This window comes from Fistularia commersonii, chromosome 1 (assembly GCF_037954325.1).
Source record: "Fistularia commersonii isolate RoL2024-O1a breed Wild chromosome 1, RoL_Fcom_v1.0, whole genome shotgun sequence".
Classification (NCBI taxonomy): domain Eukaryota; kingdom Metazoa; phylum Chordata; class Actinopteri; order Syngnathiformes; family Fistulariidae; genus Fistularia; species Fistularia commersonii.
The window spans coordinates 2875265-2891853 of NC_141284.1; the positions used below are offsets into that span (position 1 = coordinate 2875265).

The 16589-nt window shown below is 44.3% G+C and overlaps 1 protein-coding gene across 1 annotated transcript in view; it reads right to left on the minus strand.

Moving 5' to 3' along the window:
• The window catches only part of LOC147237107 (phosphatidylinositol 3-kinase regulatory subunit alpha-like), a 36557-nt gene that overhangs the window by 2105 nt on the left and 17863 nt on the right, over positions 1–16589 (minus strand). The window contains exons 2-3 of the mRNA XM_086144207.1: positions 2179–2253; positions 1063–1140 (exon numbers count right to left, since the gene is read on the minus strand). Coding sequence (XP_086000333.1) covers positions 1063–1140; positions 2179–2253 — 153 coding nt within the window. The remainder of the gene's footprint in view (positions 1–1062; positions 1141–2178; positions 2254–16589) is intronic.

Genomic DNA, 16589 nt, shown 5'->3' on the forward strand with positions numbered 1-16589 from the left:
AAAAACAGCCGCAGGGATATTAAAAAAGACATGAGCTGGAAATGTGTTTTTTGTTTTATTTTTTTTTAGTTATAAGAGTTAAAGGATAAATATTCGGAAATCAATCAGGAAGTGAAATGGAGAATATGATTGAGGAGTTTTTAGGGAGAATGCAGGGAGGAGAAAATTGTACCAAAAAATTAAATTTAATTATATTAAGAATATGATAAAATCTTCAAAGTATTGGAGCTACAAAATATTTGAAAATAAACAAATAGAAATAATATTTTTAAAAAAATAAATGGATCAGTCTGCTCTTCATACAGCATCCGGTTATATCAGCGCCATGACAACGGGACATCGTCCCAAATCAGCGCACACACACACACACACACACACACACACACACACACACACACACACACACACACACACACACACACACACACACACACACACACCTGACTCTTCCCCGATCCAATCGGCTCCTAATTATCACCGTCATATTTTCCGATATCTCTTTCCATTTCTATTTTTGTATGTTTTTATTTCTTTTCTTTCTTTTTTTTTTGGATAATTTAAACATCAATTTCTGTTTATATATTCAGGAATAATTTATTTATGTTTATTTCTAGCATTTCCCCTCATTTGTTGTTTTCTTGGAAAACCAACCCAGGTGTTCTGAATTTGCGGATACACACCAGCACCACCAGCACCGCCGCTGGAGCCGGTCTGAGCCGGTTCTGGTTCTGGTTCCGGTCAGAAAAAAATACATAAATAAAATGTAAAAATAAATCGGAGGGGGGGCTGATGACATCATCGCTGCCGCCCGGAGTCGAGCGGCGCTCCCTCCCGTTCGCAACTCAGCCAAAATCTAATTTCCTCCCCCTCCTCCTCGTCCTCCTTTCCCAAAATAAAGTGCGGAGTGTGAGCGCGCCCTGGTGGCGCCAGAACGGAAATTCAGCAGCTCAAACTTTGTCAACTTTTTTTTTTTTTTTTTTCCCCACCCTGGGCTTCCAATAGGGGGAAAAAAAAATCACATTAAAAATCCATTTATTTATGAGTACACACACACACACACACCTGAGTCCAGAGCCTGCCGGAGCTGGGCGGGTCCGGCGGAGGTCGCGGGGACGGGATACGGAGACTCGCCGCTCGGACCTGTGTTTGAACACAAACGGCGACAACCAGAGAGTCGCAATCAGTGATTGATCTTTGATCGGTAAGCCGGTGCCTTGGAGATCAAAGTAAGGAGATCAAACGGCCGATGACAAAGTTGAAATAGTGGCCGTCAAACCTCAAACAGTCAGAGAGACGTCAAACAACCAACGTGGAACATCTGATATCTAATGTCTGACATCAACTGTCCAACATCAAACATCTGGTATCAAACATCCGACATCAAACGTCTGACATCAAAAACCCAAAATCAAACATCTGACTGTCAAATATCAAACATCTGACATCAATTATTTGACATTAGACGTCCAATATCAACTGCCAGACGTCAAACGTCTGACATTAAATGTCCAACCCCAATCATTTGATATCAAACATCCAACATCCTACAGACATCTGACAACTGTCAAACATCAAATACTCAAGAATTCAACGTCAAACATCAAACATGTGACATCAATTATTTGACATTAGACGTACAAAATCAATTGTCAGACATCAAATGTCTGACATTAAATGTCCAACATCAATCATCTGATATCAAACATCAAACGTCGGGCATCCAACATCAAACATCAAAGGTCTGAACTCAAAAATCTAATATCAAACGTCTGACATCTATCAAACATCAAACATCTGACATCAATTATTGTACATTAGACGTCCAACATCAATCGTCAAACATCAAATACTCAAAAATTCAACGTCTGACATCAAACATCTGACATTGAACGTCCGGCATTTAACAACCAACATCAAACAACTAACATCGGACATGTGTGTGTGTGTGTGTGTGTTTGTACAGTAAGTGAGTGTGTTTATGGCACCCCTGATTCTTACATTGATACAGATGAAAATAATCATTTAAAAATAATCATGTGAAAAAAAATGATATGTATATATATATATATATATATATATATACATATACAATAACATATATATGGATACAAATTTGAATGTTTTTTCTATATAAATATATTTATACTTTATATTTTTTCACACATATATTCTCCTCACCGTGTTTCTCGATGGCGTCGATTAGCCTCCAAACCACCATTGGCGCCGCTTCCGACAGAAGCTCCGCCTCCGTGCCTGAGGGACACACACACACACACACACACACACACACACACACATATATATACCACTGTTATAATTAATTAATACAAAAACAACAACAGGACCCCCCCCCCCGGGCTGACGAGGTAAACTAAAAATTAATGCAGGATTTTTTTATCATCAATAATAAAAACAAGCCATCCATATTTAATCCGGCGGCCATCTTTGTGTCCGGGGAGGAGCTTTCAACGCCGCCGTACGATTTATTGGAAACGTGCACAGTTTTTATTCCCCGCTCACACGCGACCGACCCGGGATTACAGAGACGTGCGCGATGTTTAGTGCCGTGAGCGTCCAGAAGAAGAAGAAGAAGAAGCGGAAAATAAATAAATAAAAAGGAAATAAAGCAGAAAATTAGGTCGGAGCTTCAAATATTACTTCGTCTCGTCCGCGCAAATGGATCCGAGTGTGTGTGTGATTGCGCCCCCAGGGTGAGCATGGAGTGCTGCTTTGACACACACACAAACACACACACACACACACAAGTTAACGGATGCATCGGGCTAAAGACCTTGAAAATGTCAGTGTGGAGTTCATGCTTGGGTCAGAACTTCACATGTCATTAAATGGTTGTTTGACACAAACACACATGAACACACACACACACACACACACACACACACACACACACGGACATGCATACGCGCGCGCACACACACGGAGCCACCAAAAACAAGTTAATGTCGTATGAAAGAAAACCTGCAGCTGTCATGGGCTGAGGGGCGGGGCTTAACCAGGCCAGGTGAGCTGTCAATCATCCAACCTTCAGCGAACCTTCTGACGATGGAGATGCTGGAGGAAACCCAGGCAGGAGAACACGGAGGGAACCCTTGAAAGAATAGACCCGCTGCAACCATTGACGGCTCAACTGGTGTTAGCTTAGACGTTAGCATAGCACAACACCTGTCATGTTAACTTTGTTTTGTGACGTTCATTGGCTACAGCTAGCAAAGAGAACCTACAGCTCGCAAAAAAAGAAGCTACAGTTAACAGAGAACCTCTAGCGTGTGGAGCTCCATCCACTAGCAGGTCAAGGCAAGAACCTCCACCTAGCACAAAGAACTTGCAGCTAGCAGAGAGAACCTCCAGCTGACAAAGTAAATGTCCAGCTAGTGGACAGAACTTCCAACTAGCAGAAAGAACTTCCAGCTAGCAGAGAGAACCTCCAGCTAGTGCAGAGAACCTCCTGCTAAAAGCGAGCGCCTTCAGCTAGTAGATAACTTCAAGCTTACAGAGTGAACTGCCACCTATTGCAGAGAACCTCCAGCTAGCACAAAGATCCTTCAGCTAGCAGAAAGGAACTCCAGGGAACAAAGTAAACTTCAAGCTAGTGCAGAGAACCTCCTGCAAACAGCAAGAGCCTCCAGCTAGTAGAGAACTTCAAGCTAACAGAGTGAACCTCCAGCTAGCAGAGGGAACCTCCAGCTAATGGACACAACTCCAAATGACCGAAAGAGCCTCCAGCTAGCAGAGTGAACCTCCGGCTAGCGAACACAACTTCCAACTAGCCGAAAGAACCTCCAGCTAACAGAGAGAACCTCCAGCTAATGGACCCAACTTCCAACTCGCTGAAAGAACCTTCAGCTAACACATAGAACCTTCAGCTAATGGACACAACTCAAAATGACCGAAAGAACTTTCAGCTAGCAGAGAGAACCTCCAAGTCATGGCAAGAACCACCACCTAGCGCAAAGAACCTCCAGCTAGTGCAGAGAGCGTTCAGCCTGTGGACAGAACATTCAACTAGTAGAAAGAACTTGCAGCTAGCAGAGCAAACCTCCAGCTAGCAGAGGGAACCTCCAGCTAACACAGCGAACCTCCAGCTAGCAGAGGGAACCTCCAGCTAGCAGAGGGAACCTCCAGCTAGCAGAGCGAACCTCCAGCTAGCAGAGGGAACCTCCAGCTAGCAGAGCGAACCTCCAGCTAGCAGAGGGAACCTCCAGCTAGCAGAGGGAACCTCCAGCTAGCAGAGCGAACCTCCAGCTAGCAGAGGGAACCTCCAGCTAGCAGAGCGAACCTCCAGCTAGCAGAGCGAACCTCCAGCTAGCAGAGCGAACCTCCAGTTTGCAGGGCGGACCTCCAGCTAGCAGAGGGGACCTCCAGCTAGCAGAGAGCACCTCCAGCTAGCAGAGAGAACATCCAGCTAGCAGAAGGAACCTCCAGCTAGCAGAGCGAACCTCCAGCTTGCAGGGCGGACCTCCAGCTAGCAGAGAGCACCTCCAGCTAGCAGAGCGAACCTCCAGCTAGCAGAAGGAACCTCCAGCTAGCAGAGCAAACCTCCAGCTAGCAGAAGGAACCTCCAGCTAGCAGAAGGAACCTCCAGCTAGCAGAAGGAACCTCCAGCTAGCAGAGAGAACATCCAGCTAGCAGAAGGAACCTCCAGCTAGCAGAGCGAACCTCCAGCTAGCAGAAGGAACCTCCAGCTAGCAGAAGGAACCTCCTGCTAGCGCAAAGAACCTCCCGCTAATACCGAGAACCTCCATGAGTCGTGTCTGATTACTGTGAACGGAAGCAGCTGAAACAGGAGCTGCTTTCGTTCTCAGCGGGATCTCACACGGGATCTCCTCGTCTTCCTCTTCCCTTTGTCTCGCCTCCTCACATCCACGTCCCTCCTCTTCCTCCACCTCCTCCTCCTCCTCCTCCTCCTCCTCCTCCTCCACCTCCTCCCCCCGCCGAGCTCTCATCCCTCCATCCCCCCTCCACCTTTACACCCCCCACTCGCCCCAAGCTTTTGTTGTTGCGTCGACGCGCCATCATATCACAACGTGCAGGCAGCACTGACAGTCGGTGTTGAGCTAAATGACACTTGTCCTCCAACACACACACACACACACACACACACACACACACACACACACACACACACACACACAAACGCATAAACATGTGATCCAATAATCGCGTTGCTCGTTTGCGGGAAAAAAAACAACAACAAAACGCTCACATCCTCTGTGTTTACAGGTGTACGGACCTGTGTGTGTGTGTGTGTGTGTGTGTGTGTGTGTGTGTGTGTGTGTGTGAAGTAGCGGAGAAATTTCCGGAGATATAGGTCGTTAAATGTACAGTGCTTCCATTAACGTCACTGTCACAACGCATCACAGGGGCAATATCTCAGGACGAGACGGAGGGATGGAGTGGAGGACAAAGGGGGGAACGAGGGAGCGAAGGGACGGAAAGAAAGGACGGAGACGAGGGGACGGAAAGAAAGGACGGGAGGACGGGAGAGGAGATGAAGCAAAAGGCGATAGAGTGCAGAAGAGAGAGAGAAAAGGAGGGGGAGAAGGAGGGATGGTAAAAGACAAGAAGACGAAAACGACGGCGAGGGAGGTGTTGGACGGGTGGACTCGCAAGAAAAGTGGGGACGGCGACTGGACGTGATGGAGGGAGGGGGTGGAGACAAAGACGGAAGACAAAGACTGACAAGACAAAGAGGTGAGGAGGAGGGACGGGAGGAAGAAAAGGAAGAAGAAGAGCGAGGGACACATCAAAGAGGACACATGAAAGGAGGGATCACAGAGGACACTTCAGAGGGGACACATCACAGGGTAGAAGGACATATCAAAGGGGAAACTTCATAGGAGACACACATCTATGAAGGCACTTCATAGGGGACACACATGAGGACACTCCAAATGGGACACATTATAGGGGGACACATTCCAGCACATGTAATATAGGATATATCAAAGGGGGCACTTCATAGGGGACATATCATAGATGACACCTCACAAAGGACACATCAGGGGACATGTCAGAAGGACATGTGATAGGGGACACATCAAAGGGGACACTTCATAGGACACAAACATCTTAGAAGGTACTTCACAGGGGACAAATCAAAGGGGACACTTCATAGGCCACACATATATTATAGTACATTTTATAGGGGACACATCCAAGAAGCTACTTCACAGGGGACGGATCACAGGGGAAACTTCATAAGAGACACAGATCTTAGAGGGCACTTTGAAGGGGACACATTCCAGGACATACAAAATAGGATACATCAAAAAGGGACACTTCACAGGGGACACATCATAGAAGACACTTCACAAAGGACACATCAAAGGGCGTGCCAGAAGGACATGTGATAGGGGACACATCAAAGGGGACACTTCATAGGACACACATCTTAGAGGGCACCATATAGGGGACGCATCACATCACTTCAGTGGACACATACATCTTAGAAGGTACTTCACAGGGGATAGATCAAAGGGGACACTTCATAGGACACACATATATTATAGGACACCTATAGGGGACACATCAGAGGAGACATATCATTGGACATATCCATGAGGACACGCCATAGGGGACACATTCCAGGACATGCCATTGAGGATACATCAAAAGGGGGCACTTCATTGGACACATCACAGAGGGCACTTCAAAGGGGACACATGATAGGACACATCAAAGAAGAACGAACCAATTCAAACCAATGACTAAGAAACAAGAGGACAAAAAGGAGTTGACAGGAGGACAAAAGACAAGGGAAGAAGAGAGGAGTACAAAGAGAAGGAAAGGAAAGAAAGGGGAGAAAGAGAGGAAAATATGGATGTGGACAGATGACAGGATGGAGGGAAGAAAAGAAGAGAAAGGAGGAGACAAAAAGAAAGAAGGAGGCAAGAGAGGAGAGAGTGAAGGACACCCAAGAACAACTGAAGGAAATAAAAGAAGAGAAACGTAGAGGGAATGAAACAGACAAAGGAGACGAGAGGAAGAGGAGGAGGACAAGAGGGAAGAAAGAAAAGAAAGACGGACGGAGGAGAGGAGGACGGACGGCAAAACTTGGAAAAAAAAGAACGACAAAGAGCACGAAAGAGAGAGAGAAGCTGAGCGGAGAGACGGAGGTGGAGAAGACGGGAGTGGAGGTCGACGAAAAGAGAAAGAGAGGAGGAGGAACGACGGACTTCAGCAAAGAAAGAGGGATGAAAGAGGACAAAAACACCAAAGCGAGACGGATGAAGAACAATGAGGGCGAGCGAGGGATCGTCTCTGCGGCTCATCAGACGCCTATAGAGGACGTATAGACACACACACACACACACACACACACACACACACTCCAGCCTCTGATATTTACACATGCTCCAGTGCACATCACGACTACACACACACACATGTGCACACACATTGCAGCCACTTAGCTGCTGCACCAACACAAAGAGACAGAGCTTTACATGTAAACATACAGTGCACGTGCACACACACACACACACACACACCTCGGCCGTTGGATGTGATGCATTGATCAGGGCCGTGCGTGCACGTGCACGTTTAACATCACGACGAAGTGACAATGAAGAGCTTGGGCTCCTCCAGGCTGCAGTTCCGGGCGCTGCCAGAAGGGGGCAGCAGCATTCGGCTTCAAATCTTAGCTTTTTATCGTACGGTATTTGAATAATTAAAGAATAATTTTACAACTTTACTCTTTGTCACTTGAATGTGTTTTACTTTGAAACTGTTTTTTTTTTTTCGCCAGATTTGACAGGACTGTAAATATTCTTATTCCCCATTTTGTAATGCTTTTTTTTTTTTTTTGCTTTGTTTTTATTTTTTTCAACTTATCATGTTTTTTTTTCATTCAAATTATTTTCTAATCTATTCACTATTCATTATCATTATAATTAAAACAGCAAAATCAATTTTGAATGTTCCTCCATTCATTTAAAATGTCAATTTTTTTCTGATCTTTCATTTATTAACGCTGGAAAAATATTTCAAGTTTGAATATTAAAAAATATTTATTTGCATGTTTTGCGAGGCCGCACACTTCCTGTTTTGAGTCGGACGAAGATGGAAATATGGACGTCGAGTGGCGCTTTTACGACAGCTAACGGGAAACGGCGTGGAAAAAACTGTTGCTGAGGGACTTTCAGAATAAAAGCCCTCGTTCACCTTCAAAACATTGAGCTTGCTTCGCTAATTTCGTTGTTTGTTTGTTTTTCAGGTCATCTCTTTCTTGGTGCCGCTAATATTAGCTGCTAAGCTGCTACTTTCTTCTACCTAAGTTCTCTACATGTTCTCCAACCTGGGTTTTCTCCAGGTTCTCCGTCTTCCTCCCTCAGCCCAAAAATAATCAGCATGAAGACACGAAATCGTCCGCCGGTTTGAATAAGAGGGTGAATATCTGGATGATTGACAGCTGACTCTCCCGGCCAATCACAGCAGAGCTAGGCTCCGCCCCCTCCAAACTACTGCGTGAAAGTGGTATAAATAATAAATGGAGGAATAAAAGAAAAAAAAATTATCTGAAAAATAAACAAAAAAACAGTAGCGGAAAAATCAGCGTGAATGTCTCAGAAAAATCTGAAAAAAACAAAAAAAAATCACGGAACCAAAAGTAAATAAAAAATACATTTTTAAAAAATTATTGACATAGGAAATGACTTGAGATTTGATATATTGGTTGCCGGTCGCTCATGCGCTGCAGGATAAGTGAGCGCATGCACGTCCCCCCCCAATCTCATCACTTTGGCATGCATTTAAACCATCAACACACACACACACACACACACACACACACACAGACAGAGCGGTCATTGATCCGAGTGATGCTACGTTTTTAATCCTAAAGAAATGCAAACACGCGAACGGATCAATAGAGGCCACTCAGACGTCTCGCATCACTGTGTTATCAGGGGAGACTGCACGTGCACACACACACACACACACACACACACACACACACATATACAGTTACATGACCGAGCGAGCGGAACAACAACACATTTATTAACGTGCTCCGAGTCCAGCAGGCGTGATTCTAAAATCGAGTTAGCGTCCCATCGCTCACGTCCGCCATTATCCCCACCCATGTTTTTATGCCGCCGTGATCGCCGTGGAAACGCGCCCGGCACGTCCCCGATGCGGTTTGAGCTAAAGTGCGAAGGGTTTTTCTGCTCCGATGACACGTTCGGCCCTCGGGCGATGTTCGATTGCGCGGCGTAATTTTTCTTTTCGTTTCTTTAAAGTTTGTTTTTGGGTCTGAAGAAGCTGATTTTCACTAAAAAAATCACTGATTTTCATTAAAAAAACGAGCAAGAGAATAAATCAGCAAAGAAAAGGAAAAAAGGACCAAAAAAGAAACCCTGAAATGAACAGAAATACATATAAATACTCCCTGAAAATGAAAAATATCATGAAATCAGCATGAATATGTTGCATTTGTTGACATTTTTCATGGTATTCAGTACTTTGACATTTATTCCCTAACGAAAATCATCACTGCATCGTCTGCATATCGTCTGAGTTTCCTTTTCATGGCCTTTTGCTGGTACTTTTACTTCAAACACATTTTCAATTCCGTACTTTTACTTGTGTTACGAAATAAAAATCTTATTTTTCATAAAAACTCCGTTTAAAACCCTGTGCCGTTTCCTTGGAGTAGCAGATGCAGCTCGGGACTTTTTTTTTTTTTTTTTTGCAGTGCACAAGTACTTCATCACTCACCATGTTTTCATGACAAGTACACAAACGTACATCTGTGTGTGTGTGTGTGTGTGTGTGTGTGTGTGTTTGCATTACCCATGAGCACGCCTGTCGAAGCGACCTCTGAACTGCAAGGTGTGTTTGGTGCATGTATGATGTGTCGCTGGAGACAGTTTGGTGTGTGTGTGTGTGTGTGTGCGTGTGTGTGCACACATGTGCACATGCACGTGCGCAATTTCCTGTCCACGTCCAGTGCTGACCAGCAGCGGAGGCTTCTACAACAACAATTTTTAAATGATTATTTTTTTTATTTTATTATTATTTGAATAAATGAATAAATGAATGAATAAATGATTGGATGGATGGTTGTATGTCTCTATATGAGGGCCTGTGATTGGTCCAGTGCGAACCCCCCACCCACCCAATGACAGCTGGGATTGGCTCCAGCTCCCATGGCGTGGAGAACGAATGACTGAATGAACAAATGAATAAATGGGTGAATTAATAAATAAATGAATATATGAATGAATGAATGAACAAATGGATCAACAAACTAATGAATGACCGAATGAATGAATAAACAAATGAATGAACGAATGAATTAATAAACAAATGAATGAATGAACGAATGAATAAATGGGTGAATTAATAAATAAATGAATGAATGAATGAACAAATGAATCAACAAACTAATGAATGAACGAATGAATGAATAAACAATTGAATGAATGAATAAACAAATGAATGAATGAACAAATGAATGGATGAACAAATGAATAATGGGTGAATTAATAAATAAATGAATTAATGAATGAATGAACAAATGAATCAACAAAATAATGAATGACCGAATGAATGAATAAAGGAAAGAATGAACGAATGAATTAATAAACAAATGAATGAACGAATGAATTAATGACCATCTCATGAAACCATGAAACCATTTTTTTAAAGTTTCGAGATATTTTCTTGCCAATTTCACACAAAACGGGCTTTTTGTTTTCATTTCCATACAAATGTTTGTCCATAATCACATACTTGTAAATACACATGTATATACGTTTTATATATATATTTTTACATACCTGTCACTTTATTTCTACTGATTTATTTTGATCTTTACCTATTCATTTTATTTTTATTCTTTTTTTTTTAAGATTCTTACTTACTACAGGAGCTGCTTTCAACAAAAAGACATCAATAAAGTATTCTAATTCTGATTTTGTCATATATCAGTTCTTATGCATTATAATTTCATTTAAATCTCACATCATTTATGACCATTTCGATTTAAAGCCACGCTTGCGTTTCTGCACATTTTGACACCGTGAGCCGAGCCTCCGTCAACAAAGAGCACTGTTCCGTCACGTCATCTGGCGTTCTCGTGCACGGGTTTAAGTTGCACGTGCGTGCACGTGTGTGCGTCTCCACACACACACACAAAAAACACGGCAGCGGCACTTTCCTGCTCTCTAAAACACCCATCAGAAGATTCCCTTTGTTCCAATGAATACAGACGCATTCAGCCTTTAGCTGCTTCCTCTCACCTTTTCACACACACACACACACACACACACACACACACACACACACACACACACACACACACTGAAGATAAAGGGCTGTATGAATGTGCAGCGTTGTCTGAAGGACAGATGAACAGATCCGCACTGCTTTTTTTTTTTTCCCCTCCACCTCAGCTCAGCGTGTCGGATAATTTACTGTGTGTGTGTGTGTGTGTGTGTGTGTGTGTGTGTGTGTGTGGTAGAGAACAAAGGCGGCAGCGGCTAACCCTGCTAACATCTTTGTGGGAACCTGTTTCTCGTTTAAACAGACTTTAGTTGAACAACGAAAACATTCATTCATTCATTAAGGGGGCGGAGCCTATTACGGATATTGTGTTGAAGTTGCGTGGACATTGTGTGTTTGTTGTGCAGATTGTTTTATGTGCTTTGTGTGGACATTGTTTGGAATGTGCGTGAACGTTGTGTGTGCGTTGTGAATTTGTTGGGTTTTTTTTTGTGTGGACTTTTGGAAGTTGTGTGTTCATTGTGTAGACATTGTGTCAATGTTGAGTGCATATTGTGTGTTTGTTGCGTGGACATTCTTTAGAAGTTGTGTGAACCTCGTGTGAATGTGTGGATATTTGTGTGGACGTTGTGTGTCTGTTGTGTGTCTGTGGCATAGACATGGTGTGGAGGTTGTGTGTCTGTTGTGTGAATGTGGTGTGTCTGTTGTGTGTCTGTGGCATAGACATGGTGTGGAGGTTGTGTGTCTTTTGTGTGGATGTGGTGTGTCTGTTGTGTGTCTGTTGTGTGGACGCGGTGTGGAGCTTGTGTGTCTGTTGTGTGTCTGCTGTGTGGACGTTGCATGGACGCATTGTGAAGGATGTGTGTCTGTTGTGTGAAATGTGGTATGGAGGTTGTGTGCCTGTTGTGTGTCTGTTGTGTGAACGCAGCTTGGAGGTTGTGTGTCTGTTGTGTGTCCGTTGTGTGAATGTTGAGCGGACATTGTGTTGAACTTGTGTGAACATTGTGTGGACTTAACGGACATTGTGTGTATTTTGTGTGGCTGCTGTGTGGAAGTGGCATTGACGTCACGCGGATGTTGTGCGTACATTGTGAATTCGTTGTCAAATGTTTGTCGTGTGTTCATTGCGTGGACGTTGTCGGGCGATCGTGCAAACATTGTGTAGACGCAGAGTGCAAGTTGTGTAAACGTGACGTGTGGAGGTTGTGGTTTGTCATCAAGCTAAAAACACCTGATGACCAGAGGAGAACCTGAGGAGAACCCAAGAAAACAAAACCACCGACCCACAATCCAGGACCCCCGGCCTGTAGACACACACACACACACACACAGACACACACACACACACACACACACACAGACACACACACACCGCGGCCAATTGAAGTGTGTATAATCCTCGGCAGCGACTCGTCCTCTATACTGTCCCTGGAGTTGCGCCGAGGCAAACAGCAGCTCGCCTGGCCGGCGGGGCAGCCATGATACTGAGGCTTGTGTTGACGGGCTACACACACACACACACACACACACACACACACACACTGTACACACACACGCACACACAAACGTCCGTCCGTTGCTCCGGGCGATCTGGCAGCTCTTTGTGTCGGAACGAAGCTCATTAATGGAGACAAATCTTTGTTTTAATGAACACAACGGAGGACGGACACACACACACACAAACACACACACGCACACACACACACACACGCACACACGAAGACACTACAAAGAGAGGATTGGTGAAAAACAACTTACTTTCGGCCACAAAATAAAATAATGTGATAAAATAAAATCTTACAAAGAAAAGAGCAAGAAATGACGAGCAAGAAAATTAAGAATATATAAATTTTTAATATTATAAATTTTCCTAACAGGCAGAAAGACTCAGATTTGAATGACCTAAAAACGGAATTTGGGATAAATGTGAAACGGCAAGAAAAGAGATGATAAAAAGGGAAAATACGGGAAAAAAATAAACAGAATTTTTTTTTTTTTAAATAAATAAATAAATATTATTTATATATAAAACAATATTTAAAAAAAAACATTCAAAAAATTCAGCAAAATCTGCGAGAATAAAAGTCTAAAATATTACCTGCATGTGAGAAGGTCACCGAGGAGAGGAAATGTAATAAAGGTGTTATAAACGCAGGGGAGGGCCTGCCGGCGGCTGATCAATAACGTGACAATATCGGTATCCGATCGACTCCCGGTCGGCCAGGACGGAATTAAAAGGCTCGGAGTCGATCTTTCAAAGGTCGACGCATCCAGCACACACACACACACACACACACACACCGACACTCTGTTTGAATTGTAGCGCCTGTTTTAGCTTCATTAGCTTCATTAGCTTCATCCAGGTGTCTCCAGTGGACCTCCTGCACCTCGTGTTTTACTCTTCTCCGTCTGGTGTGAACTTCACACCAAGCAGACGCCCGCCGACTCCCCCTTCCCCGCTTCCCCCGCGGGCCGCCGGCCCCGGCGGGGCCTCGGATTAATCTTCGCCGGGGCCTCGTCTCTCCGGGAAATGGGCCGTTAAATTGGCGGCGAGATGAATAGAAGAAGCTCCGCTGCCCGTCTTTGTTTCCCATACATGCTAAATCGCAGATGTCTGACGAAGCTCGGTCACCCGTTAGCTTAGCATCGGGCTAGTTTTTTAGTGACCAATATGACCGGAGAATTCCGTTTTTTTGAGACGCTAGATGGAAAAGTTCTGGTCAGACGTTAGCTTAGCTTAGCTTAGCTTAGCTCGGCAAGCCACAAGAGAGGAGCGGGTTCCTCACACAGGGTTCCTGAATGCAGAGGGAGCACGGCGGCTGGAACAAATCTCCGAGTTTCAAGACAGTTCGGACATGCGTGTGTGTGTGTGTGTATGTGTGTGTGTGTGTGTGTGTGTGTGTCCGGTGGCGGCGATGGTTCGACCCAGAGGTCACATGACCCTGCATGGGTCCAACGCCACGGGGGGATGTAAAGGTGGGAGGGGTCTTCAACGAATGCTCGACCCTGTCGTGTTACTCTTCGGCGGAACTTGTCCCGTGACAGCAGGATTAGTGTGTGTGTGTGTGTGTGTGTGTGTGTGTGTGTGTGCGCCTTGTATTTCACACTGAAAGAATTGGACAATAAAAAAGTAATCAACAGTAAAACCGGCAGGAGACACAGATTCAGGTGAAAAGACTTGACAAACCACTATTTTTTGTGAGTGTGTGTGCATGCGCATGTGTGTGTGTGTGTGTGTGTGTGTGTGTGTGGGTGTGTGTGTGTGTGTGGGACAACAGATGGACACGGAAAACATTATGGAGCTGAAGGAAAAGGAGAAAAAGCCAATTAAAGAATCCCCATGTCCTCGCCGCTCACCTGGTCTCCAGGGAGCATGCCCGCACACACACACACACACACACACACACACACACACACACACACACACACACACACAAAAACACACTTCAAACCTAGACGTCTCTTGCATTTCCCCGCCTTATCGCTAACGTCTAAAACACAGACGGGGGGGAAAAAAAATCTTCAGTTCCTAAAAAGTATCCTAGCATCAACCACTTTTAGACACACACACACACACACACACACACACACACACACACACACAGGTCGGGGAGTGTGTGAGTCGCCGTCAGGCTCGGCCGGTCATCTCGGTTATAATTAAGATAAGACGAAGGTGCCGCCGCTATCGCTCTCCTTTAATTCCCCTTCGCTCCCTCCATCGCTCTTCCTCTCCACCCTTCTCCTCCTCCTCTTCCTCCTCCCTTCTTCTCCTCCTCTTCCTCCTCCCTTCTTCCCCCGGAGATGGACAGAGTGGAGAGGAAGAACGGGAGAAAGAGAAAAAAAAAAAAAAAAAACGAAACAAAGAGGACGAAGAGACGGCGAAGGAAAAGTCGAAGCGAGAAAAATGACAGGAGCTCTTTGACCCTGTCGTGTATCCGGATACTGTCAGTACCTCGGACAAAGTACTGTGATACCATCATTGACCCGGGGTGAGGTATCATTATACCATCATTAGCCTGGATGAAGTATTGCGATAGCATCGCCGGCCTGGATGAAGTACTTCGATCCCGCCATTAGCCAGGATAAAGTACCGTGATATCATGAATCTGGTCGGAGTACTACGACGCTTTGGTCGGCTCTGGGTAAAGTACTGCGATACTATCATTACCCCGGGTCAAGTATGATTATACTATCATTAATCTGAGCAAAGTACTGAGATGCTATCATTAGCGTGTACTGGGATGGTATCTGTGGTCCGGACGAAGTACCGGACTTTTAAAAAATACTGAGAAGATACAAAAAAAATATCAAGAAATGACCTTAAAATACAGAGAAATGCAAAGATACCAAAAAGAGCCCAAAAATACAGAGTAATTACAAACACCAAGAAATAAGCTAAAAAATAGCTAGACGTTATCATGAAAATATCAAGAAATTACCTTTAGCCTGGATGAAGTACTTCGATCCTGCCATTAGCCTGTATGAAGTACCGTGATATCATAAGTCTGGTCGGAGTACTACAACGCTATGGTTAGCTCTGGGTAAAGTACAACAATACTACATTATCCCAGGTCAAGTATAATCATACTAATCTGAGCAAAGCACTGCGATGCTATCATTAGCGTGTACTGTGATGCTTTCATTAGCGTGTACTGTGATGCTTTCATTAGCGTGTACTGCGATGCTTTCATTAGCATGTACTGAGATGCTATCACTAGCGTGTACTCTGATGCTATCATTAGCGTGTACTGTGATGCTATCATTAGCGTGTACTGAGATGCTATCATTAGCGTGTACTCTGATGCTATCATTAGCGTGTACTGTGATGCTTTCATTAGCATGTACTGCGATGCTTTCATTAGCATGTACTGCGATGCTTTCATTAGCGTGTACTGCGATGCCTTCATTAGCATGTACTGCGATGCTTTCATTAGCATGTACTGAGATGCTTTCATTAGCGTGTACCATGATGCTATCATTAGTGTGTACTCTGATGCTATCATTAGTGTGTACTCTGATGCTATCATTAGCGTGTCGTCTTATGGTATCTGTGGCCCGGGCGAAGTACCGTCATTTTCGGACTCTTAGCCGCGACTTTTTCGACATGCTTTAAACTTGGGCTTAAACAACAATGGCGCTAATTTGGGGATTTTTTCAGCTAACAGGCTTCACGCCGCCAAAACATTTAGCCTCATCTCATCTGAACGATGAAATGACCATGTAATCCCGAAATAATCTTTATCTATTATTAATCTTTTTCATCAGCCGTGTTACAGGCACTGTTTCCGGTACGCATTTCTGTATGTTACCTGTATTTAATTAAAAGTTTCACATGCTACAAC